Here is a 26,222-nt window from a genome sequence, read left to right as displayed (position 1 = left end):
AACAATGTTTGCTTTATCAAGTGCAACTATAGTAATTGACAACTATTGTTACTCAGAAACAAGATACATATAAAAAAATGACAGCTGGGAAATGACCTCAATTTTACTGAAGGCCAAAGCTTTATAATTGGGTACCACCCCAATAAAGTGCACATAATGAGCACTGACTTCACCATAATTTCAGTGTCATTATCTGCAAAATGCAGGCATCAGGGTGCTTCTGAACGGAAGCTTACTGATTAGGGGGAACTAGTAGTATACTGCTGTTAAACTTAAAGGCCATCAACTCAAACTGGCATATATTTCAGCCACAAGAAAAGTTGATTTTAAGAAAAAAAGTTACACAATACAGGACCAAAGAATTTCTAGATTCTTCGATATACTTGTAAAAATACCCTGGAGAAAGTCAAACAAACATTTATACACGAATCACGGAAGTCAGTGATAAGGGTTAGTGAATAAAAAAAAAATTAAAAGCAAATCAAATCAAACACTGGGGCTGTTTTTGAGAAGGATGGAATTGAAAAGCTGGGAATTAATGTTAAACAAGTGTAGAATCTTTATTAAATCACATGGAGTGTAGTGAACTGTTCTGGTCCCCACATTATAATAAGTTGAGAGAGAATGGAGAATGTGCGAAAAAAAACCGCTGGAATGAACAGGAACTGACAGCTTATAACCATCATGAAATTCAAACAAGGTGCACCTCTTCTCTGGAGATAATCAAGTTGCCTCTCAGTATTTTAAGAAAGAGATTGATTGCTGATGACTGTGCTCTCCTAACCTACAGTCAGTCAGACCTGCAATATGTAACAAAATGTTTTTTTCCTGAGGTGGCATAGCACTGCACACTAAAAATCAGTTCATGGAAAAAAGAAGTCCTGTATCAGCCTGCACTCCAAGGAGAAGAAAGCGTTAGCATCAAGGGAACCAAAGTGAATGCCATCAAGCAAATCTCTCTATTTAGGGAGCATCATCTCATTATCAATGTCACTGTAGACAAACAAATAGGCATAGCTTTTAAGGAAACGGCACTTTTGACAAACTCTACAAATGAATGTGGAACAACCAGTCTTAGAGGACAGGTGAACTCCAAGTATACAAGGCGATAGATCTCGCCACCCTTCTTTGTGGCATTGAATCATGGGTCCTGTACCAACACGTACATCTTCAAGAGCACTTCTACTAGTGCTGCCTCCACAGCATCCTCAGGAACCATTGTCTGGAATGCATCATTGAAGTATTGCAAAATGTAACTATTTGAATCAGCCAATATCTCCAGCATCGGGGCCATTCTCCTGCAAAGCCTATTACTTTGGGTGGGTGATGTTTCAGGATGTCCCCTGTCTAAGGTTATATTGTACAGAGAGCTGACGACTGGTAAATGTAAGAGAGTGGCTTCACGCAAACATTTCAAGAACTCCATTAAGTTGTGTCTATGCACTACATCAGTTATTGCCAGTGGGAAGTGCAGACTATAAACAATGATGCTTGGAGATGCTACATCAGGAGTGCTACTGTGATCTTTAAGGCTCACTGAAGAGCCAGTATAATAGAAAAATAGATAGATCCAATTGTCCCCAACAGCAATTACACCTTCAATTATACCCACTGTCGAAAATATGCTGATCATGGCTGGAGTGGATGAGACATCAGCAACCAGTGAGTACAATCTTTGTTCATGAAAAAAATGAAGTGAGGGGGGCTAGGGTAGTCATTGAACAAATATTTTCACTGTGGACAAAGCCAGAATTCAGAACTACAAATACAAGATTGTCACAACTAAACTCGGTCGGGAATTTATGGAAAATATATTTAAGAGGAAGCAGTTAGAATGTGGAACTCAATACCACAAGAAAGAACTGAGGAAAAGACAAAGAAGCAGTTGACGTGGAAGCTGGACAAACCTGAGGGAGAGAAACATAGAAGGCTATGTGAATTGGATTACATGTTACTGGGTGGGAGGAGCTTGTACATAAATAGGATCAAGAGTAGGCCATTCAATAAAAATCATGATTGATCTGAATGTAGCCTCAACTCCACTTTCCTGCCTAACCCCCTTCCATTACCCTCTATTCCCTTATTAGGTGAATAAACACTCATGAACCTCTCTCTTCAGATCACCAGCATCCAGTTATATTACCAGTACGAACCTATTGGGCTAACTGTTTTTTTTGTATTACATTAGGTAAATATTATTTAACTAAAGTTGAATCATTTGCTAAATTTAACAGTGAAAACGTTTTATTCAAAGATAAGTAGGCAACAAAAGCATTAAAATCAGTTCCTCCATCTCACTTAAGCAATAGGCTTACTTTATAGCAGCAGATTTTACAAAGCATTGCAGTTTAAAGAAAAATTCTCCACAGTTAATTTGTTGCCAATATTCCTACACATCACAGCGAAGAGTTTTTTTTTGAAGGCTGCAGGGCTGTTTTAAAAATTACTTTTCTGCTATGGAAATAAAACAGGAAATTATCTAACATCCTGAGACAGATAGTCTGGAAATCTTAACTTTCCAGTGCGTAGGTCACTGGTCATGTAACACACTTACCGAGCTGTGCAGCTGCTCCCATTAGAGCATATTTCCCTGGGTCAGCCCAAGTCTGTTGAGCGCAACAGAGAGTAAACCAATTAAATGAAGGACAAAAAGCCAAACAGAATTTTATAAACGTGAACTGTAGCTAGCTGTAATAATGATATTTAATGTTATAAATTGAAAACATCAGTAAGTACAAGCAAAAAGTCAAAAAGGAAATACTGCATTTCAAAGATTCTCATTTTCTCTCTGTTCCACTCCGAAAATGTTTGCTGGTTTAAGACTCTACAGGTATCCATCCATATTTTGCCTGGGTGGACATTTTTCAAAACTGAAGGCAAACTATTTAACAATAGTGCATATCATTACATGATGTGGCAAAGGAGTAACTCTTTGCTCAGCTGAATTCCCACACAGCTGAAGTATACCATTGTGAAGTATTCCCAACTTAATCTGTCCACATCTGCTGTTAATTAAAGCACCCTACCACTAAAATTGGTTAACTCAACAATATCAACGAGTGAATGAATCTGGGAATTCCAAAGGCTCATTGGACTCTTATGTTTTTTTCATTTAGGAAGTAGCAACAATGATACCTAGTATCAACTAAGACAATAAAAAAGCAGCCTGTATTCAATATATTAAAAAAAAAATCACTAAGAAAATTGATTTCCTCAAGGCTAGCCAAAACAGATTCCTCCAAAATACTTTAAGGTCATCATCTTCCTTTTACTTGATGATTGTCCAGTTACAATAAACAAGTTAACTTTCCAGTAGTCTTTGTAATCCTTCCCTACGGCAAAATAACTTGACTTTTCCCTTTCACCCAAAGACCAGCTTTACATTAAGTAACATGAATATATTTTTCTCAAAGATAAGGGTTCACTAGATCTTTGCACAAACTATTACCAACAAAGAATGGTGATAGTACATATTGAAGTTGCGTCAGATGTGGTTGGTTAGACTCATTTTTCAAACTGTGTCCACTCTTGATTTGTTGACCAGTGAAAATCTTTCAAAATAGACTCAGGGTAGCGCCAAAATACAAGAATAAATATAACATACAAATCTATAGTAAACCACAGGCATTTCAGAAACCTGCTCACCACGTCAGGTTTTTACATAATACAAGTTCTGAGAACCATCATCTTCCCACAGGAGAACCTCATATTTCACATACACCGCAGCGAATCCTTAAGTCCCAATTACCTCCTGAAAGTAGCAGGAATCTTTATCACTACTTGGCTTGCAGGAACATATCACATGGAATTATGGATTTGCTTCATCTTCAGTTGGTATAAAATAGGTTTATCTAAGCTGTAAACACTGAAATAGGTACATGAAGGGTCCTGAACAAACTGCACTATTCTCAGCACGAAAACAGGTTTGGTTTTCAATATACAATAAACCCCTGCAAAACAGCTGTTCAATTGTAATTCTGCACACTGTGACCAAGAGAGAAACTAATAAATAATCAAATCATATGTCACAATAAGAATAATACCACTGCAGTACTAAGTGGGATTAGTGGCACTATAATATTAACATATGATAGATATTAATATAAATGCTTTATTCTGCTCTGGACATCAGTAACCATTGATCAGAAACTGAACTGGAGTAACCATATAAGTAGTATGGCATCACAGTGGAGAGTGTCCCTACGTCTGGGCTAGAAGATTCAGATTCAAGTTCCATCCTAGATGCGTGACATGACATGTCTGAGCAGGTCAGATGAATTACCTATAAATATAGTGGCAACAAGGGGCTAAGAATCCTGCAATGACTAACTTACCTCCTGGCTCAGCAGAGAGGTTTTGCTATCTACAAAGCAGAAATCAGGAGTGAGATGAAATAATCCCCACTTGCTGGATCAGTGTAGCTCTAACAGCACTCAAGAAGCTTAACACCATTAACAACAAAGCAGTCCGCTTGATTGACAGCATATCCACATACACGTCCAGAGACTTCGCAATAGCAGAAGTTCATGAAAATCACCTGCAAACTGTGCTTGGCCCTTTTAAGTAAAGAGAGTACAGGATCTCTCTTACAGCTGAACGTTACCTCTTAAGTGACTGGCAAGAGAATACATTTAACCTGGAACACGCAGGTTCATTTAAGACAAAGCATCATATCAGCCAGAAGGCTGTTCAAATTCACCCTCATCAAAACTGGGTATACCATTCAACTAGACCTTGGCTGATCTTCAATGTCGATACTAATTTTCTATACTCTCCTTATATCTCTAAGATCGTGAAACTCGTTGACCCCTGTTTTGAAAATACTTAAAGATTCAGCTTCCACAACCTTCTGGAAAAGTGATTTACAAAGGCAACCACCTACTGGGTAAAGAAATTCCTCATCAGTCCTAAGTGGCCTAAACCCTATTCTGAGGCCATGTCTCCTGTTTCTAAACTACCCCAGCCAAATGAGACATTGTTCCTGCATCTGTCTAAAGAACTCCTTAAGAATTTGTTCCACACTTATACCCCCGAGATGAAGTCCTGCAATAAAACAAATAACCTGGATTTTCTCATTTTAAATTTTAAATTCATGAACTTGGAACCATTATGCCACCACTGGCCAGGAGTCCCAAGTCAGCTTCTTTCATCCTCTAACTTAATCTGCAGAGTTTCTCCTGCTGCCAGGAATCTCTCTAGTGTTTAAGTAGATCTCGCCACTCTGGATTCCACCACAATGGGTTGAATTAAATCCAGCCCAATATGTTTAGCCCTAACAAAGTCATGATCGAATCATAGCCAACAGCAAGAAGTGTCTTTCAACAAATACCTAGAATACAAATTCTTGAAATAAGCATTTATGGAATCAAGTATTAAATTTTTAAGTTAAATATACACTAACAAATTCAAAACTCATCTTTTAAAATTTAAACTCCTCTTCCAAAAAAAAAAAAATCCAAAATCTCCATGCAGTACACTAGCTATAGCTCAAGGTTATAAAAGAAAAAACTCACAGAGACTGCTGAAACATTGGAAAGAAATATTCCAAACAATCTCCCCCACGCAGCACCAATCAGTAAAGATGGAATGAAAATTCCACTGGACACTGCTAAACCATACGTCCAACAGGCAAGGAAAAAGTAACTTAAAGTGAACAAGCCCAGAGTCAGAGGATTGTATGAACCTGTAAAAACAAATCGTAGTGATCAGTAAATACTGTTCTTCAATATCAATAAATTACATTTTCTTTCATAGTATTCAGTTTTGCTTTTAATTTTAAAAGTACCCTTGCCTCTTTGATATTCAAAGGAATTTCCCCTCACTCACAAAAACGGATATAAGAAATAATTTTATGAACACTTATTGAAAATATAGTGAACAAAATCATAGCATCTACAAAACAACCATCTAATAACATTTTGAGGGATAAATTAGGAAAAGGAGCAATTGCAATGATCCCAAGATGAGAAAGCTAATGTCTTATGACCCAATATATTTGGGATGGCGGTGGGTGGTGTAAAAAGAGAGAGAGGGTAACCAAGCCAACGAAAACACTAAAGGAAGAAAATGGGTAGTTGCAAGTCTATGTGCTGTTCCATAACTAAGCTGGTTACCCAGTGGTAACATCTTCTAAATATAATTATGCCAAGAATTTGTTTTTTGAGAAGTTGAAGTTCACTCCCTGCATCTTTTCAGCCACCTAGTCACTTTTTTATATTAAAGGCTCATTATGAATATTAACTGCATTGTAGGTTAGTATCAAAGTCCAAGATGGACATTTTTAAAAACTACTGTACTTCATAATCATGAAAACAAATTTAATGTAACAAATTTGTGTGGCTGTAGTAGTTTCAGACATGCAGTATTGTCTAAATGTGATTCATAGATACATGTATTCATTATTCATGTCTGAACCTTTACCATATAGAAGAGCTCCAATTAGATTGATATTTCTCATCAACCTATTCAGAGATGATATTACACGTGCCAACCAAGTGGGACTTGAATCCAGGCCTCCTGGTCCAGAGGTAGGGAAAAAAAAACTATAACAGAAGCATGTGGAAAATATCATGCGAGGACAAACTCAGGACAGCATTATAAAGGCAGTTAATGCCCATTTTTATATGGTTTAGCACATGAAGATGGCCAACTGTTGTGACCAAGTGTGCTCCTCCCATTTTTCTCTAGTCCCACTACTCCATGGGTCACAACATTAAATTGCAAACCAGGATTCTCAATAAGGCTAACTGTACCTTGGCGGATGCAGTCACTCGGGAAATGACAAACTCTTGGAGGCTTCTTATTTGAAATCAGCTGGATCAGGGATCCAGGTACCATACTAGACCAGCAAGTGTTCTTTTCCAGAACAGGAGAGCTGAGCTGGGAAGTTTCTTTCTTTCAGCAGGCTTCTCCTTAACCATTCGTAACAATACCCAAAGTAGAAACTGGAACCCAACAGTCCTATATCCAAGCAAGTGGCTTCCAGTAAACAAGCAATTTATATGTGACTGAGAAATAGCTTGCTTGAAAGGATACGGGAACGTTTGTTTTTAAAATCACCTCTTAAAAAACAGCTAGTACCCCAATCAAGTTCCAGAACATGATGTTCTATGAAACTATCCAAGTTCTCTCTGAACTCATACTCGAGGCTACTATTATCAATTAGATCAAGTTCAACTCAAGTTCTCAAAAACTATGAAATACAAAGCCTTCTCAACAGTACCAGTTATTTTATTCAATGACTTCATTTATACTCTCACCCATTTAAATCCAATGGATTAAAGACTTTAGGAAAAAAAATGAATAGAAATTTAAAAGCTGAAGTGACAAAACAATTTTCAAACTAACAATATCTATGAAACAGAATAATATTTCAGATGTCAGTTTAACGAAGAGGCAACGTAACTATGTCAATAATTCATGAACAGTCTTGAATAACACTAATGCAACAAAACGCCAGTTCTACAGATTTCAAAAGATGAATTGTTTTGCCAAATTTGTCTAACACTGACCTGGAGAATCGTGAAACAGACTACGAACACTCTTTTCAGGAGTATTGAAGAAAGCTGTGGCCATCGCATTGTACTCTCCATCTGGACAAAATAACTGAAAATACAAAAGTTGCCATTAAGATCATGTTTCAAATGAAAACAAGAGAGAAACTTAAACTTTGCATGATTGTAATACGTGCATAGCTGTTTACATCGTCAGATAAACAACTTTGTAGTGTACTTCACCAGCTAAATTTCTTCAAAGCAAAGAAATTATTCTAATAGAAGCTTCCAAAATTCAGTCTCTTAAAATAACTCAACTTTCATTTGTGTACAACATCATGAACAAAACATCTATTGAACAGTTAATGACCCTCAGAGTAACCAAATATTTAACTGGCAACATCTTGGAATATACTTTGACATGAAAACATTTTTTGGGCAGATGGATACCCAGCTTCCTCTGTCTCCAATTATTGAATATTACACTGTCTAACTGTTTGAAGGTTTTCACGGGAGGTGAATGTCACTAGCTAGGTCAGCATTTATTGCTTGTGCCTAATTGCCCTCGAGAAGGTGGAGCTGACCTGTCTTCTCAAGCCACGCAGTTCTCAAGACCACGACCATAAAATGTAGGAGCAGAAGCAGGCTATTTAGTCCATTGAGTCTGCTCCGCCATTCAATGAGATTGAGGCTGATCTGATCAGCCTCAATTCCTCTTTGCTGCGTTTTTCCCCATAATCCTGGATTCCTCATTAATCTCAGATTTCAAATGACCAGCCCTTACTATAAAATTATGCCCTCTGGTCTCAGACTCCTACAAAAGAGAAACAACATCACAATATCCACTCTGTCAAGTACTCGAAAAATCTAATGTGTGTGGCCCAAAGCCATAATGAGGTCAGAAACTAAGTGATCCTCACAGCCAATATTATCCAATAAACATTAGCATAGTTAAGCAAAAGGTTACTTTTAAAAATTGAATTAAACACCTTTAGCTTGAATGTTAACTGTAAGGGAGGGTTTTACATGAGGGTAGATTTGGAGAGAAAGAACAGGAAGTACAGGGCAACGATATAGATAATGATAACCACAACATTAAAAAAAGACCAAAAAACTTACAAATATAAAATTGCTCAAGCAAATCTCGTTAGGAGATAGAAAAATTGTTGATAAGACAAAATTAAGTGCTCTTTATTGAAATGTACACAGCATTCATAATAAAAAGGTAGATAATTTCATAACAAAAGAAGTAAATTAGCTTGATTTATTACTTATTACAGAGACAATTGCTAAGTGACCATGACTGGACTTGTACATTCAAATGGTGTATATTTGGAAGGACAGGAAGAAATGGGAGGGAGGTAGCCTTACTTTGTTAATAAAGTATGTGATCAGTATGATAGCAAGAAATTCTTGCTTTGGAAGATCAAGATGTACAATCAGTTAGATGGAAATAAGAAATAGTGAACAGAGAAGTCACTGGTGGGAGTAGTTTAAAGGCCCTCTGACAGTATTCACACTACAGGAAAGAGTATACATCAGCAAACAATGTGGGCTTGCTAGAAAAGGATTGCAATAAAAGTGGGGAAGTTTAATCTTCATTTAGATTGGATGAATCTAATTGGTAATAGTAGCCTAGAGTATGAGTTCAGAGAGAACTTGGACAGTTTCATAGAATATCATGTTATGGAACCAACCCAGAGCTTAGCCTATTTTACACTTTTGTGCAATGAGGCAGGGTTCTTTAAAAGGCCTCACAAGTAAAGAATCCTTTTAGTAAGGAGGTGTCAATAACTTGATGAAATTTCACATTCAGTTTGAGAACAAAAAGTGCGGATCTGAAGCTTGAGATCTAATATTAAATAATAGCAATTTCTACTGTCCATTGTACTGAGTTGAGGGAAGAGGAAAAAGGTTTAGAAGGTGGAGAACAATTCGTGGAAGTAAGGAGATATTTCACGACTCTCAACAAAAGATATGAGAAAGAAAGAAGGGTGCACAGCCTATGACTAAAATTGACTAAGAATGTTCTTAGCGACATAAACAAAAAGTTGCTGGAAAAGCTCAGCAGATCAGGTAGTGCTCTGAGGAAGGGTCACCAGACCCAGAATGTTAACTTTGATTTTTTTTCTTCTCAGATGCTGCCAGACCTGCTGAGCTTTTCCAGCAACTTCTGTTTTAGTTCCTCATTTACAGCATCCAGTTATTTCACTTTTTATTAAGAATGTTATTCCATTGAAATAAGAGATATCCAATGCAGAGGTTAATGGTATGTTACAGGATTTGGAAAATGTTAGGAACCAGCAATAAAAAAAAATTGAAAGAGGGAGAAATTGTTAGGAAAACTAGGAAGTAATATTAAAAACATAAGTAAAAGCTCCTACAAGTCTATGAAAAGGAAGAGTAGGTAAAACATACTTTTGCCCCTTATAGGTTGAGGCTAGGGAATTAATAATGGGAAACAAGAAAATGGCAGAGGCTTGGAACAAGTATTCTGAATTGGTTCTCATGCTTGAAACCACTAGAAGTATTAGAAAATAAATCAGAAGCTAAAAGTGACTGATGACTTTTTAAAAAAAAGTTATTAATCAATACTAATGGAAATAAAAAATCTGACAAGTCCACTAAAATGATAGTCTGCATTCTAAGGTCTTAAAAGAAGTGACAGCAGACATGGTAGATGTATTCATGGCAATCTTTCAAAATTCTCTAGATTCTGAAAAGATCCCAGCAGATTGGAAAACCACAAACGTACCACCACTCAAGGGAGGGAGGGAGGGAGGGAGGCAGGCCAGCCAGCCAGCCTGCCTAACATCAGACATTAGGAAATGTTAGAATCATTATGAAGGAATTAGTTGCAGGGCATTTAGAAAAAAACCACAACGTAGTCAAGTAGAATCAACATAGTTTTATGAAATGAAGTCATGTTTGACAAATTTTAAAAATGTAACAATCAGGGTGGATAAAGGGGAAAACAATAAATGTAGCATTTTTGGATTTCCAAAAAAATATTCAATAAGATTACAAATAAACAAGTTACTGCACAAGATAAGAGCTCATGGTGTTGAGGGCGATATGCAAGCATGGAGAGAGGATTAGCTGTCTCGCAGGAAACAGTTGGGATAAATGGATCATTTTTAGGTTGGTAAAATATAACGACTGGAATGCTGCAAGGATCAGTACTGGGAGTCAATTCTTGACATTCCATATTATGACTTGGGTGATACGATCCTACACGATTAAAATATCTCAGAGTTACAGAAATGAATTAAGCGCTCCAAATACCACTAACAAAAATCAGTTAACTCAGCACAAAATGCACACTATGTAAACAGAGAATGATTTGGACAGACATTTTGCTATCTTAATTTGTGCAACAAGAGGTGAAAAGATTTGCAGAAATCACAGTTTTAGCTTCCTTTTGTGTTAGCATATACATTCATTGTTGTCTGTCCAAAACAGGCCAAGGTTTTTGCAATAGCAGACAAGGGCTACAGAAAAAAATTAAATAGTTCTCAAGTGTAAATTGCAAAATTATTTGCTTCTTTTCTTTAGGTTCCATGGGTACATATCAAAATTACTACTTGTAGAATTAAAATTAACATCCGTAAGAGAGATAATCTCTTAGAAAAGGCTGTTGAATTCAAAATATGAACAAACTTCTAAAGCTCAACTATGACTGCAAGTTTGTTTTCTTGCTTCCAGTCAATACTAATCCTTCCACTCACTGGACACAGGTACACAGATACTGGTCAACTTTCAGGACTGCAAGTAGCTATCTTTCATAGGAAAGCCTTAAACAGGTATTTGATTATAGAGAATATAACAACGCTGCTCCCCTCAATGTTCATTTATTACCAGAAACAGATCACTCAGCAGTAATCAGCAGTGCAAATCTAGCCAACATTCTCTTCCAGAAAAAAAGGGAGGAGCTATGACAAACCATAGCAGCTGCACTAGTGCTCCAACAGTACTTGGAAAATTAAATCATAACATTTCCATCTCATTTCTTTTTATCACAATATTTTATTGCTTTGTTATAGCATCTGTAGTTTCTCCCCGACTGAAGGAGCTGCAGTTGTGTTGTTGAAGAAATAATCTCTGAAATCCAAAATTTTAATCTACAATCTTGCAAAAATGAAACAATAACTTACTTGGAGTGGATATTTAATAGGATCTTCTCCAATAGGCTGGCAATCATACGTGTATATAGCATAAATCATGATAAAAGAAACTGTAGCAGTCACTGCCCCAACTAGCACAGCTTCAATTACTTGCAAACAGGGACGATGAACGTACCTTTTTAGACAAAATAAAAGCCAGTTAACATTTTATTACATTACGTACTGGTGTTAGAAATTGGAAATACGTCTTGTATATATAATCGTCAGCTTGAAATAGGTTAGTGCAGTAAATCAATCTTCCAGAACGATGCTTAAAAATGTGCTTCTCTAGAAACAAATCAGTGAATTATTTTAGATGGTGTAGGCTGTAGAGAGCCCAAAAAGCAGCCCTGGTTTGATGAGGTCTCTACAATTGTACGTTACAACTGGATGGATATTTTAAAAGAAATAACCACATTTCAAAACTGTGTTAGGTCTTCCAATTAATCTTGCTTAAGGAAGATGTATACTGGAATGTAAAAGTTTACTCATAATAGACAGAGAATTACTTAATCACCATGGTTCAATTATTCAGTAAGAAAAACTGGCTACGGAATCCAAAAGTCCTTGATAAACAGCTCACTATTACGCCTTATGAAAGCTTTGGGCATGGACTGACAAGAATCAGATGAAGAATATAAAACTTCTGATTGTCAAATGAGTAATTTTGAGAACAGAAGAAGAAACTGATTGAGGTATGAAAATGAGTTGAGATAAAGAAATAAAGTGAAGTCTGATAATCAAGGATAAAAGATACACGCAAAAACTCAGGAAGATAACATTGTGGGTGAGTTTATAGAAGCCCAAGTTTTAGATGAAAAAAGTTGACATTTTATTGGACATTTTGTAATAAGGTAGACCTTTAAAAGGGCAATCTTCCTTCACATGGCTCTACAAGCAGAAGCTAGGATCAGCTTTCAAAATCAGGTTCTCCAGGATTTGGCTCTCAAATGTCAGCTGGGGCATGTTATTCAAATCCACAGATTAGGACAGTGGAAACCTTGACCAGGAAGGGGAGATTTTGAGAAGCCAATTGTACATCAAAAAGGTCACATCTTGTCCATATTCTTCTACTGAGCGTCATCCACATGCTCTGGGGGAGATTAAAGTTTGGTAGTTGGGACATTTGGTCAGAGACAGTATGTTTATTTCGAAGATAGTTTTTGCCTAAGTTTTCCTCCAGGTCTCATCGGTGTTATGGAATTTAAGATGTTCAATACACAGGCAAAGTCAATGTTTTCTGATCCATGCAGTGAATAGGGTGAGTGGGTGAGAGGTATCCAAGGTGCTGCTGATACAAGTTATTTCTCGGTGTTCTCCTACGTAAGTTAGAGGGAGAGGCGACATTTGAGGGAACTGGTAAGCACTTAACAGGAGCTGATCTCAGAGTTCCAGAGATTAGCAGCAAGACGAGTGAAGTTGTGCTTTTCCAAGCCTGATGAGATGACTCATGGTTGATCTTTTTGGCAGTCTTTCAGAGGTTTGATGCTAAGTGAGGGAACGGTCAAGGTCATGCTGCGCTTTTTCTCCGCAGACAATAACAATTAGAATGCTGTGTGTCTTTCATATGGAATGCAAAGATGATGGACCTGGTTAGGTTTGCTTGACTTCTCCACTTATAAAAGTTTATAGCATTTTTTAAAAAGGTCAGAACTTCAGCCAGTTGTCAGGGCAATATCACTGGTGTAAATACATTTGCTAGATGGAGGCTGCTCAATTATGTAGATATTAAGAAGAGATCAAGCCAAAACACTGCCCTGTGAAAAAACGTTGTTGAAAAAAAAAAACAGTACAAGTCAAAAAGCTTTATGGAACCTCAGAGCAGGTAGGCAGTTGAGGATGATTCAAGTCTAATGCTCAAGTAATTTGAAGCTGTGAAGATCGAACACCAAGATGACAAGCAGCGAAGAAAGAAAAGGAGGAAGAGTTGTTCTCACAAGCCAACCATTGTCCCACTGCCAATCTCCTTACTTGTCACAGTCATGTGTCTTTGCTGCCTATTTAAATTGACCACATCATTTCAATGTTGTTGTTTCTTAACAAACTGCTCTAAAACTACATGGGATGCTAACATGCCTTTTTGGCTCTTGAACTAAATCTTACATTGGTCTTTAATTCAGTGCACTAGACAAAGATAGTTCAAAATCACTATCACAATTTATTATTTCAATCAGATTACTGTGAAAGCAAGGAGAAAATCTGTACATACTCTACAACACAGTGGCAGGATGTGCATGGGCCAGGGGCAAAAAGAGGAAAATATAAAGATTAAAAGTTCAACATTCAAAATTAAAACCAAACCATAAACACAAGCTTAAAAATGAAAACAATTTGTGTTTGCTTGTCACTTACAGTAAACTTAAATGGTTCTCTCTCAATGTGAGAAGGAAAGTCACCATAGTCCCGCTGGACAGCAGGATCCTAATGCTCTCTCATTAGAGAAAGATGACTGGTGCTGATTTAACCTGAAGGTCACCACACCTCAGGAGAGAGAGAGGTTGAGAAGGAGTCCTTCATGAAAACATCGGCCAGTGTGGACTTAACCTACACTGTTGGCATCACTTGCCATAACAAACCAGCCAACTGAACCCCTTCAGTTTCTATTTTGTATCAGAAAATACAAAATTAATTTTAGAGAATTTTGCATCTAAAGTATCTTGCCAAAACACTACCAAGAATAAAAGAGATATGCAGATTTACTGATGTTAAAATATGCATTGCTTTTGCACAATTTACCTGATTCTAAACATTGTAAGACAGTAATTCAACCGATTAAACAAAGCTCCTAATATGCCACCTGCAGGGTTACAAAGAGAATACAATGTGTTAACAGGTTTTTAAAAACATGTCTGCTAAACATATGTCACCACTGCAACTAAAGACAGAGATAGATTAATTCATTTGCTATTCATAGAAAAAGATATCATACAGTACACACGAATAGAATGCTCAACTGAACTGAGAAAACTAGATATCAATAACCATTTCTGCATTACATTTCATGTTGCTGCACCAAATATGCATAAATTATCTGCAGATGCTATCCAAACAATAATGTTCAATGATGATGCACAGGTTGCTGCCTTACCTGTTAAAATACCTATTCCAGGAATGCCCATAAAGAAGGGCAGGGGGCAGATTAATTGGATGATTGAGTTAAAAGGTCCCATCAGGGAAAAGTCATAAGGATTCCCTAACCAAACTGTTTGGAAATTACTTTTTCCCAGGTGTTCATAGTATGTACCATGACAAACTAACAAGAATACCAGAAAGCTTATGCAGAACTACTATTAGGTACCCAGGAGAAGTGAACAAACATACAGGCAGGATTATAAAACCAGTTTAAACAATGATGCCTAATAAACCTATATGGAAATACCACTGATAGCAACAATATTTGCTACCCCAACAGAAATCATGGAAGTGTTTGCTTCTGTTTTTATTCTAAAATTGATTGGTCTGTCTCTGCACTGTACCAGAAAAGCTCTTTAGCTATCTTTCAAAGAATTTCTAACCCTCAAACAGACACTTTACTTAGTCTCAAGCTACTGCAGCATGGCTTGCTTTTACTTTGATAACTCAAAAATACAGAAGCCAAAATGTTATTGCTATAACAGTGCTTAACATCCTATCAAGGCTTCAGCATCAAGATTATTCACTGCAACCTTGAAGTACTTATTTGAAAATCATTAAAGGTCAGAATCTTCAGTGAGCTTTACCAACCGGAGTAACTTTTAAGCTTGAAAAAGGCATTTGGCCGAGAGCAGGTCAACCACGTATGCTCTAGAACATCTGTTCTATGACTAAACATGACTTTGACGTATCATATCAGTTAGGATCGAAACAATAGAAAACAAAACACTGCGGGAGGTAGGGGGGTCTAAAGTGCAAAATTGCTTACTGCTCAAACCAGACAGCTCCTACAAGTGTTTCTTGGGTATAGTTAAGTGATAAATTCCTATGTGAGGTGGAACTTTATAATACCTGCCTGTCAGATGCTCCCAGTCAGAGAGAAAAACATATCCAGATATCACTGAAAGTGAAATACTGTAGATGCAAAGATCGTTACTCTAATAGTTATGTTGCTAGTTTTGAAAGACAGGTGGAAAGAGGAGTTTCAGATACAAATAAAATTCAAAACTACAAACAAAAGTCTTAAGAAAGCAGCTATTGTGTAAAACACAGTACAAGAGAAAACTAACATGTAGCTGAAAATGTTAGCATCACAATAATCTCATTAAAGCACATCACCAATCACAAAAAACGAAGCTCAAACAGTTTAGAAAACCTGTCTCATGAAACCTTGAAATAAATGTCAGCTTTGAAAGCATTTTCAGTTATCCAAAATCATGCAGGATAAAATTTATGAGGATACTTAGCTTCAATTTAACATGGCAAATCAAGCATGTCACACAGACCTTCACAACACCATTAATGCACGGTTTGAATCAGAATGATTTTAGTTTTAACAGTTAGCTTGTCACAATAACAAACAATGGATGTGTTCTGGGTTATAATATTCAAACATAGTGATTTAATTCTACTGTAGTAAATTTATGCATTTCCAGAAAAACAATGCCAATCAAGCTTTTATGCATGAATTATCAAACACCAAATTTGTCATCTTATTTTAACGTACAAGAATAACAATTCATATCAGATTCTCTGTACAATTACCAATTTGCTGCAAAATTTCAAATAGCACATTGTTTGCATTGAACTGCCTACGCCATTGCAGTGGTAAATAATACGTACCAATTGCACCTACAATGATAAATATAGGAATTTCATACCAATTATACTGTACAGCCTGTAAAGAAAACAAAAAGTAAAGAAATTGAAAGCAAAAAAAAAATGGAATTAATAATACTTGTATACATAGATTTAACTCATTTATTGATTCTGGGTTAGTGGATGCAATACCCAGGACTTTGTCTACAACATTCAGCAATATTTAAGATAGTCAACTGAGAAAACTAGGTCAACAGCCAACGATTATTCTGAAGGACACAATGATGATTGACAAAGGAGATCTAATATAATTTTTTAAATTACGGGACTATAAACATGACTGTACTAACCACATGGTATTGGTAAAATGGAAACCAAAAAAAAATTGCAATTAACATTGATAGGTAAAAGACATGCTTTCCTTCTACTTATTCTCTTACAAATCCAACTCTAATAAAACTCAACAGAAATTCTAGTGCCAAATGAACAAAATCCAGTCAGATAATATGTTAGCACATCATATTTCTTGTCACAACTGGGAAAATGATCACAAAGAATTGAATAAAGTTTCAGGCTTAGCTATATAGACAAAGAGAAGAAATGTAGTTTTTTTTTTCAACGCAAGCTAGCTTATCTTCTGCATACTTTGCATTTTTAGCACATAATAACAAGAAAACCAAGGATAAAACCAAGTATTTTAAAAATTAGGTTTTTGCTTTCAAGTTGTTATTGAACATAATTTGTCCAATTGTAGGTGTTAAAAATTTAGGCCTTTCCTTTTGAACTGCTAGACATAACCAACATTTTCCCACAAACGTATTTGGCCCCCAACCCACAAAATGAGATTAAATCTCAGTATTCATACTAAATTAGCTCTTATTGCAGAGAGGAGGGAAATTTTGGATTGTCCTTTTTGAAGTGCAAAACGAAAGTAATATTAGAAGTGATTAAAACATAACTTCACATGCTGACATGGCTCGTCTTAATTGTGCAATCAAGAAAAAGCAAAGCAAAAAGTACAGAAATTAAACAAATATATTCAAATTTGCACACAGTAAGACACCTGGACATTTCCTCTGCACGTTTCTTGTTATGTTGATATTTACAGATTGTACTAACATTTAGTTTAGATAGGAGCTGGACGATCTAAGCAATTAAGACAAACTCATTAAGAAGACAGATGGAGATTAATGTGGCTAAGCCTTGTATCATCCTGTTTTGTCCCAAGAAAGATAAATCATGTCTTTTTTTAAAATTATGAGAATGTAGGAACTACACAGAAGCAAAAAGAGATCGGCATCAGTAATGGTATATGGGATGTGATAACAGCAGTGCTGGTTACTGCTGGTCATTTTACAGAACCGATTGTCAGTGAGGATTCACTCGGACCCACAGTTCTTAAGCCTGAACTGCTTGAAACATGTACTTGCACCATCTTTGCAAGGTGGAGAGTGATTTGAGGCTCTGCTCAACTGAAATACACAACATGAGAGTTTCACTGTTGGGAAGAGAGTAAGTGCATGCACAGAAGACAGTACCCTCCACGATTAACTCACATGGAAAAAGCAAATCCCCTAAAGTATTCATTTTAATTGCAGAGCTCTAAACAAACAAAAAGAACATTTAATTCTAATTAAAAAGACTGCAGGACTGTATTCACTATAATTTAACTTGATTTGTCTTTTGAAAAATTCCAACTTGACACGATGCTGTCAAGATACCACTAGAACAGCTGCAGCACAGGAATGAAGCAATTTGTTTCTTTTGTCAGTGAACAGTATTTGTAGCCATCATCATTATTATAGAAATTAAAAATAGCTTAATTTCCATGCTTCAACCACACTTTTGATGCCAGCATTAGAATTTTGACATGGCACTTCTGACGTAACAAACTGCTAATGGGATAGCGCAACTATAAAATATCATTCATTATTTCACTCTTTCTTACCTCACTTTGAAACCGTCCAAAGTTGATCAAACCTGGGTTTGACAGATCACCAGGTTTACCATGGTAAATACTCAGAACAAAGTTCAAAGTAAATGTTGAAATCATTGATGCAAAGAACTGGAACAAAGAAAATTTCCAAGAATAAAATTTAATGAAAAAATGAAAAGAAACAGACTAAGGGACTTCATAACTATAAAATACCCACCAGTGAAGCTGTTTGTGTGTCTACATTAAATACTGAATTGTTATCAGTTTGCCCCATCATCTAAAGAATACAAAAGTAGAATTCGGCCATGACAGTCACACTGATCCAATAGCTGAGCATCATATGCTGCCTAGAAATGGCGTGGCGGCATCCAGATGTGCAAGACTCAGTCTCTAAACAAATTGACAATTATTCCTCTCAAACTGAATAAAAACTGAAACAACTGTGGATGTTGTAAATCAGGAACAAAAACAGAAAAACAGAAAAAAAAAACTGAGAAAGCTCAGCAGGTCTGGCAGTATCTGTGAAGTCACAAAATCAGGATTAATGGTTCAGGTCTATTCTGAGGAAGGGTCACCTGATCTGAAACATTAACTCTGATTTTTTGCTTCACAGATGCTGCCAGACCTGCTGGGCTTTTCCAGCAACTTCTGTTTTTATTCCTCTCAATCTGTTGTGCATATGTTGCTTCAACACTGTTCTCTCACCTGCAAGTAGATGGCCAGCAACCAGACTTCTGAACCCATTACCAATGTCATACATTATCAGCGAGAATTTTATTTTAAAACTTTTAAACTAAAACTTTAAATATAAAACAGATCAATTGTATTATATGTGCAACACCTAGCATTTAAATAATAACTGAAATGAAATACAATGGACTAAAGCACATTATAAGCGTTACCAAACAAAATTCAACACAAGGGCAGGCAAGGACACAACACCAGGCCAGATGACAAGATTGCTCAAAAGAGATAGATTTTAAATGAGAAAGGGAGGTGGAGATATTTACGGAGAAAATTTCAGAACATAATGCCTAACAGCTGAAAGAAAACCTGAAACACTGAAGAGACTTGAACTGGCAGAATATAGACTTGCTATAGGGGCTCGAGGACATCATAGAATAGAAAGGAGTGAAGACAAGGAGGGATTTGAAAACATCAGAATACTTTTTACTCTTTCATGGGATGTGAGCATCACTGGGATTGTTGACTATAAAAATAATTTGAAAGAATTAAATCTTAAATAGCAAGCTATATTCATTGCCTGTTCCTGCAGGCTGCCCTGAAAACTGGGAACGTCCTTTAAAAAAATGTAGGTCTGTAGAAGAATCTAAAACTGCACTTCAAGATCCAGAAAACAGCCCTTTGGGCCAGGACACCAATCTAAAAGGGAGCAAAACTCAATTTAATCAAATCCTCCCATTTAACTAACAGTTCCAACATCATCATGGTAATTTTTAATGGACCAGTAATTCCAAGGCAGGGTGGAGGTACTGAGGTGCGAATGGGTGGATGCATTCATGTTATCATGAGGAGTTTGGTGATAGTGAAGAGGAAACAGCCAATGATAGACCCCAGGCAGAGACCAACTGTGACCACATCAGCAGAGGAAAAGCTACTGCCAACAACATTGTGCCTAAGCAGAGTTGAAGACAGTACAAGCAGAAGCAGGATAGCTTTGTTTTTGAGGTAGATTAGACAGAAAATAGTGAAGACAGGTGAAACAGTAAGAACAGCAACAAGATAAGCAAATCAAACAAAAAGATATTGTTAAAATCTTGGAAATGTATTTTGCCGGAATGATTCTGACCTGTACAGCATGAGAACAAAAGTCTGATCAGAGTGCTGCAGAGGATTTTGGAGATGAATTTAGCATTTTAGATAGGACAGTAGAATGACAGAGCTAATCACTTGGATAGGAACTAATACAAGAGTTTTGAAGAATACTGTGTCCCATAATAATTGGTGGTAACTGTGAGGTATTCTATTTTATAAATTTCATTCACTTACAATGCGCCAAGTCAGCAATTGATTCCAGAAGGATGCCCCTTCTTCCAAGCTGAAGAGAACACCGCCTACAAAGTAAATTTACATAACAAGGAAGCTTCACTTGAAAAAAATCACAAATTATATCAAAAATTAAATCAAAAGAATATTATTCATTTCAAACAAATGCATCACCAGTTTTTAATGCATATAAAAATACTTTCACCCCAAATTATTAGGGCAAAAACTACTTTTTGAATAATAATAATAATTTAGATAGGTTGCTATGTTCTCCAAAGAATTCGAAATTCAAAACACAATCAAAATTGATGTTTTCACAGTTGTCTTCGGTATTTTAATGGGCATTTCATATTATATCAAATTAGAACCCTTTCACGAAGAGTAATGTTTAATTGTATTGGGGTTATCACACCAAGGAAACTGTAAATATTATACCATTAGTACCAAACAAGGACAGTTGGCGCTTGTGAGCAGCTATAACTACCCAAGCATATTTTACACAAGATCTTTATGACCAGAACGACAATGCTGTCACATCAAAGGAAATTGATTTCAAGCCCAAACTTGTGACAAAAAGGTAGTATGCTGATCAACCCCCATGACAGCTCCCTCTAGAAGTTCTTCATGGAAATGGTTGACTACTTATGCAAATTCAGGTTCAATTTTCCACCTTTTAAAAAGGAATATCACTTACTCTGAGTCTTTTTTTCCCCAAGATAGAAGGTTCACATTCATGAAACATTCTTTTTTGACATGAGAAACTTAAACTTTGCAAATCTTTTTGATGAAAGGCAATTGATCTAAAATGCTAACTCTGTCTCTCTTTACACTGTTAAAATCTTTTGATATTCATCATGAGAACAGCATATTCCTCATCATATAGTCCCTTACCTACTGGGGCACCGAAAGCAGCAGAGACCCCTGCTGCAGCACCAGCTGACACAAAATCTCGTTTCTCAGTATCTCTGCGAAAATACTCAAATATCTGAAACATAAAACAGCAAGTTGACATTCATTTTCTGTCACCTACTTTAAAGCTATAGGCTTGTTTTCAGTCTGAAAATTCAAAAGCTGCTCTAGCCACAACTGCAGTGATAAATCTCCAGACTAAAAGTTGCTTCAATAACTAGCAAAATACTTCCTTTCTAGAAGTGTAACATAATTGTTAGGACTACACAAATTAAAGACAAATGAATAGGTAAAATTTATACCCATTTCCACAGACAATGTACAGAGCCCAGTAAACACCTCAACAATTAATTTCTCCCTTGCCCAGCCACAGTCATTTGTTAGGACAGAATTTGAACATTACTTAAGAAAAGAACTCCTTATTGAAGCTCTTCATCTTGAACAAATTCAAGGAGGGAAACCGAATTTATATTCTAGGCGGAGTGTTGATCGGTTGGTAAGTGGACTCTGCTTGGTATAGGAAATGCAATGAGAATGGGAGCTGGTTAGCTCAGTTGACTGGCTTGTGAATCAGAGTGACACCAACAGCACAGGTTCGATTCCTACTCAGACTGACTTCACCACAAAGGTCCTCCCTTCTCAACCCCACCCCTTGCCTGATACATGGTGACCCTCGGGTTAAGCTCACCACTAAACATCTCTATGAGACAGCAGCCCTCTGGTCCTCTAGGACAATGGCGACTTTATTTTTTATGCTATGAGAATGCAGCAGTTAATGATAATTGACAGGCTTTGTTTAAACTTTAAGCCAGGTAAACTGACTCTAATTGGCCATAACATTGCCCTAAGAAAAAAAAGTGAATGGCTGTCACTTGTTTTGTTGAGTTGAAAAAGGTATCCTGCACGTCAAGTTCTTTCTGTCTTAAAGGACAGGGGTCTGGTGTATTTAGAAATACATATAGCTTCTAACTCTTGCAATGCTATACACTGGGAACTCAAGCAACAATCGTAAATTAGTTGCCAGGATAATTCCTCACATACTCAGTACTATCCAGCAATGTTATTTAACTGCAGAACCGCATTGAATGTTGTGAATTTTGTAAGCATGGACAAGTTGAGTAGGATCAGTCCTTGGCTTGTTAAGTAATCAGCCGAGGGATATACTGCTTGATACGATCCAGAAGACTTTAGGACACTTGGCTTATGTAGCTAGCATCATACCAACACTGAAATTCATATACCCCATTTCTCATTGTGTAAAAGGTAAAAGTGTTGCAACTGCATTATAGCAGCGTGAAACAGCTAGCTTTGCCTGTTCCTCAAACATTTGAGATAAGTTACCCTAGATGGGCAAGCTAAGGTAGAGTGTGCACTTTTCAGGATCAAGAGATCACCTTAGAACTTTTCCCACTTTGGCAGACAATGTTGTTGAAAATGGAACTCAACTGCACAAGTTGCTGAGTCCATAAGTCATGCACCCATGGAAAGTCTAGATCACCAACGATATGGTTCTGCAGCACATATCTATGGCTTCCTTGAGTGCTACATTGGTGAATAGGCTAGCTCAAATGAGCACACAGTCAATTATCATTAACTACTGCATTCTCCATGGCAATGTCTACCAGAGTCCGCTTGCCAATTAATCAGCACTCTCCTCTCATGTAATTGTTGGTTTTCCCCTTTACGGATACTCATGCAAATTGTCCAGCTGAGCGCAAGATAAAGAGTTTCAACTGAAAAGTATTTCATCAGCAACAATCAAATTTAGTAATTCTCCATAATATCAATAAATTTCAGTATGCAAGGTTCCCAAATTAAAAAAAGTCAGTCAATCTATATTTCATATTAAATTTGCTCCAACACAAGAATAATGAACAAAGCTGTGTTAACAATTCATTAAAATGTATAGGCCTAGAGTTTCTGCTCGTTTTCCACTGAGATCACGCACAATCTGGATAGACTGAAAGGAAACAGCATAAATGATTTAAGATTGTACAACCAATGTACATTTGTACGTGTAATTTATGCTGGACTTTATGGATCTTTTAAGATTCATAAGGTCAATTGCCTGAAACAATCTCAGTCCACCACACTAATTATGTCACCAGGGCAAATTGGTGCGTATTCATCAGAGGTGCACATCATATGTACCCAGAATTCTGGGCACATAGATTCACGATCATATCAACAATAATGGGTAACTGCAGTAACCGGCAGTCATCAGAAGTCTCATTCAAATCTGTTTCTTGTGTTGACAGTATAATTATTTTAAATTACTTTATCTAAATTCAAATTCAGTCAATTAATCCAGCCTTGATACACCACAGGTGTGGCTAATAAACAGAAATGACCAAGTGACCTGTTTGTTCAGTTGCAAGAATTACTTGAACAAATTAGCAGCTTACATTCAGTCACCCAGAAGACTATTTATTTATTGACGAGAACACAGCCAATTAAAAAATGGACCAATATGCAGGAGATTTTACATTTGGGGTTATGTTAATGGAAAGAGAAAGTAAATAAGAAGAGAACCGTGTGAAAACTAACCTTAAAATCTCTCTTCAAAGTTGAGGATCTGCCCTGTGAAATGCCAGCTGCAATTACAGCACCAGAATGAATCATAGGACCTTCCTAGAAATAAGAGTCAGTAACATGAACACACAGCTATGTTAAAATTTAGAAAGTAATTTAATCTATTCAATTTAGAATGAATTACTGATCTCAATTTAATCCATTTCAAGTTCTGCAACACATTTTATTTTTCAAAAAAATCAAACTATCTTACAATACACAGCAACATTAAAGCTTTCATGCGAACAGAATGGCTAGATTGCCAATATAATTTTCCCCAGTAATTTAGATTTATTTTTCTTCAGTTACAGAATATTTGCACCGTTGACAAAACCAGCATTTATTGCCCATCTTTAACTGCCCTCTCAAAACTGGTGCTAAACTACTTTCTTGAACTGCAATTGTTCATGCATTAAAGTTACTTCCACAGTGCTCTTGGATGGAGGACTGCGGGATTTTGACTAATCAAGAGGGCCTCAATCCTAGGATGGCATTGAATAGTGTGTTTTTGGAGGTGAACTCAATGAGGCAATGGAGAATATAGTATTCTTTTACACCAAGTCATGCCTTGCAGAAGACTTTGGAGAATCAAGAGAGAATACATAGCTTCTGACCTTCATTGTTGCACATTAATTATGTGGTGTCTTTGGCTAGCGGTGAGCCCAGGATGTTTATGGTGCAAGATTTGACAGTGGGAATGCCATTTATAGTCAAGGGGAAACCTAGATTGACAGTCTAGCTACAGAATGTCATTGCCTGACAGCTGTGCAGCACAACATTACTTTTCACTTATAAACATAGTGATACTCTCTGGTTGAGGAGTTTAGAACTAGAGGGCACAATTTAAAAATAAGGAGGATGCCAGTTAGGTCCGAGATGAGGAGAAAAGTTTATTATTTAGAGGCTGGTGATTCTTTGGAATCCTCCATCTTGGAGGGCTGTGGAAGCTCAGTCATTGAATAAATTTAAAGCAAAGGTTGATAAATTTTTGATTATCAATGGTGTAAGGGTTATGCAGATAGTGTAGGTAAAAATGAATTGGAGTGTTCAATCAGCTATCATTGTGTTGTTGCCCAATGTTATGAGTAAGCATAGGTTTAGGCAGACACTTGAGCAATCTCAGATTTTCAGGAAATCAACGAAACCCAGAAATACTGGAAGAGAGAGTCCAGCTGCATTTCTGCAGCCAGGAAACAACTTTAGTATGAAATGAAGTTTTGAATTTAAAAGTCTGTTGAATGATTTTAATGGATTTTATAGAAATAAAAACAAGTGCAATAAATTATCCATTGAGGTTGGTATCATTCTGCGAACACTGCTATACTCCAAAATTTCACCAATTAGAATATTTCAGAAATAAGTACGTACAAGTTAAGCAATTTGCAATTCCTGTTTTCACTTTATACTTATATTTTTCAATGATCACAACTCCACATTTTTTTTTTTAAATTCACTCACTCATGGGACATCGGCATTACTGGCTGGCCAGCATTTATTGTCCTTCCCTAGTTGCCTTTGAGAAGGTGGTGGTGAGCTGCCTCTTGAACTAATGCATGTGCTGAAAGTAAACCTACAATGTTGTTTGGGAGGGAATTCCAGACCCCAGATATAGTAACAATGAAGGAAAGGTGGTAAATTTTCAATTCAGGCTAGTGAGTGGTTTGGGGGGGAAACCTGCAGACGGTGGTGTTCCCAAAAATCTGCTGCCCTTGTCTTACTGGATGGAAGTGGTCTTGGAAGGTGCTGACTAAGGATCTTTGGTGAATTTCTGAGGTGCGTCTGGTAGATAGTACACACTGCTGCTACGGAGCATTGGTGGTAATGGGAGTAGATGCTTGCGGATGTGGTGCCAATCAAGTAGGCTGCTTTGTCCTGGATGGTGTCAAGCTTCTCGAGTGTTGTTGGGGCTGCAGTCATCCAGGCAAGTGGAGAGTATTCCATCACACTCCTTACTTGTGCCTTGTAGATGGTAAACAGACTTTGGGGAGTCAGATGTTAAGTTACTCACTGCCATATTCCAAGCCTCTGACCTGCTATTGTAGCCACTGTATTTCTATAGTGAGTCTAGTTGAGTTTCTGGACAATGGTAATCCCCAGGATGTTGATCGTGGGGTATTCATTGAATGTCAAGGGCTGGTAATTGAATCATCTCTTAAAAGATAATCATTGCCTGGCGTATGCGTGGCACAAATGTTACTTGCCACTTCTCACTGGATATTGTTCAGGTCTTGTTACATTTGAACATTGGTTACTGCTGTATCTGAGCAGTTGCAAACGATGCTGAACATTGTGGAATCATTGGCAAACATCCCCACTTCTGACCTTATGATGCAGAGAAGGTCATTTGTGAAGCAGCTGAAGATGGTTGTGTCTAAGACACTACCCTGAGGAGCTCCTGCAGACATGTCCTGG

The 26,222-nt window shown here is 37.0% G+C and overlaps 1 protein-coding gene across 1 annotated transcript in view; it reads right to left on the bottom strand.

Annotated features, from left to right (window-relative positions):
* The window catches only part of clcn7 (chloride channel 7), a 68,304-nt gene that overhangs the window by 19,336 nt on the left and 22,746 nt on the right, over positions 1-26,222 (bottom strand). Inside the window, exons 9-18 of the mRNA XM_048609381.1 lie at positions 23,787-23,870; positions 21,222-21,315; positions 20,334-20,398; positions 18,336-18,452; positions 16,412-16,466; positions 14,393-14,453; positions 11,648-11,792; positions 7,512-7,605; positions 5,514-5,683; positions 2,555-2,606 (exon numbers count right to left, since the gene is read on the bottom strand). Coding sequence (XP_048465338.1) covers positions 2,555-2,606; positions 5,514-5,683; positions 7,512-7,605; positions 11,648-11,792; positions 14,393-14,453; positions 16,412-16,466; positions 18,336-18,452; positions 20,334-20,398; positions 21,222-21,315; positions 23,787-23,870 — 937 coding nt within the window. The remainder of the gene's footprint in view (positions 1-2,554; positions 2,607-5,513; positions 5,684-7,511; positions 7,606-11,647; positions 11,793-14,392; positions 14,454-16,411; positions 16,467-18,335; positions 18,453-20,333; positions 20,399-21,221; positions 21,316-23,786; positions 23,871-26,222) is intronic.

Source organism: Rhincodon typus, chromosome 21 (assembly GCF_021869965.1).
Source record: "Rhincodon typus isolate 14 chromosome 21, sRhiTyp1.1, whole genome shotgun sequence".
Lineage (NCBI taxonomy): Eukaryota > Metazoa > Chordata > Chondrichthyes > Orectolobiformes > Rhincodontidae > Rhincodon > Rhincodon typus.
The sequence above is the reverse complement of the archived record's forward strand: the minus strand, read 5'-3'. Positions and strand labels throughout refer to the sequence as shown.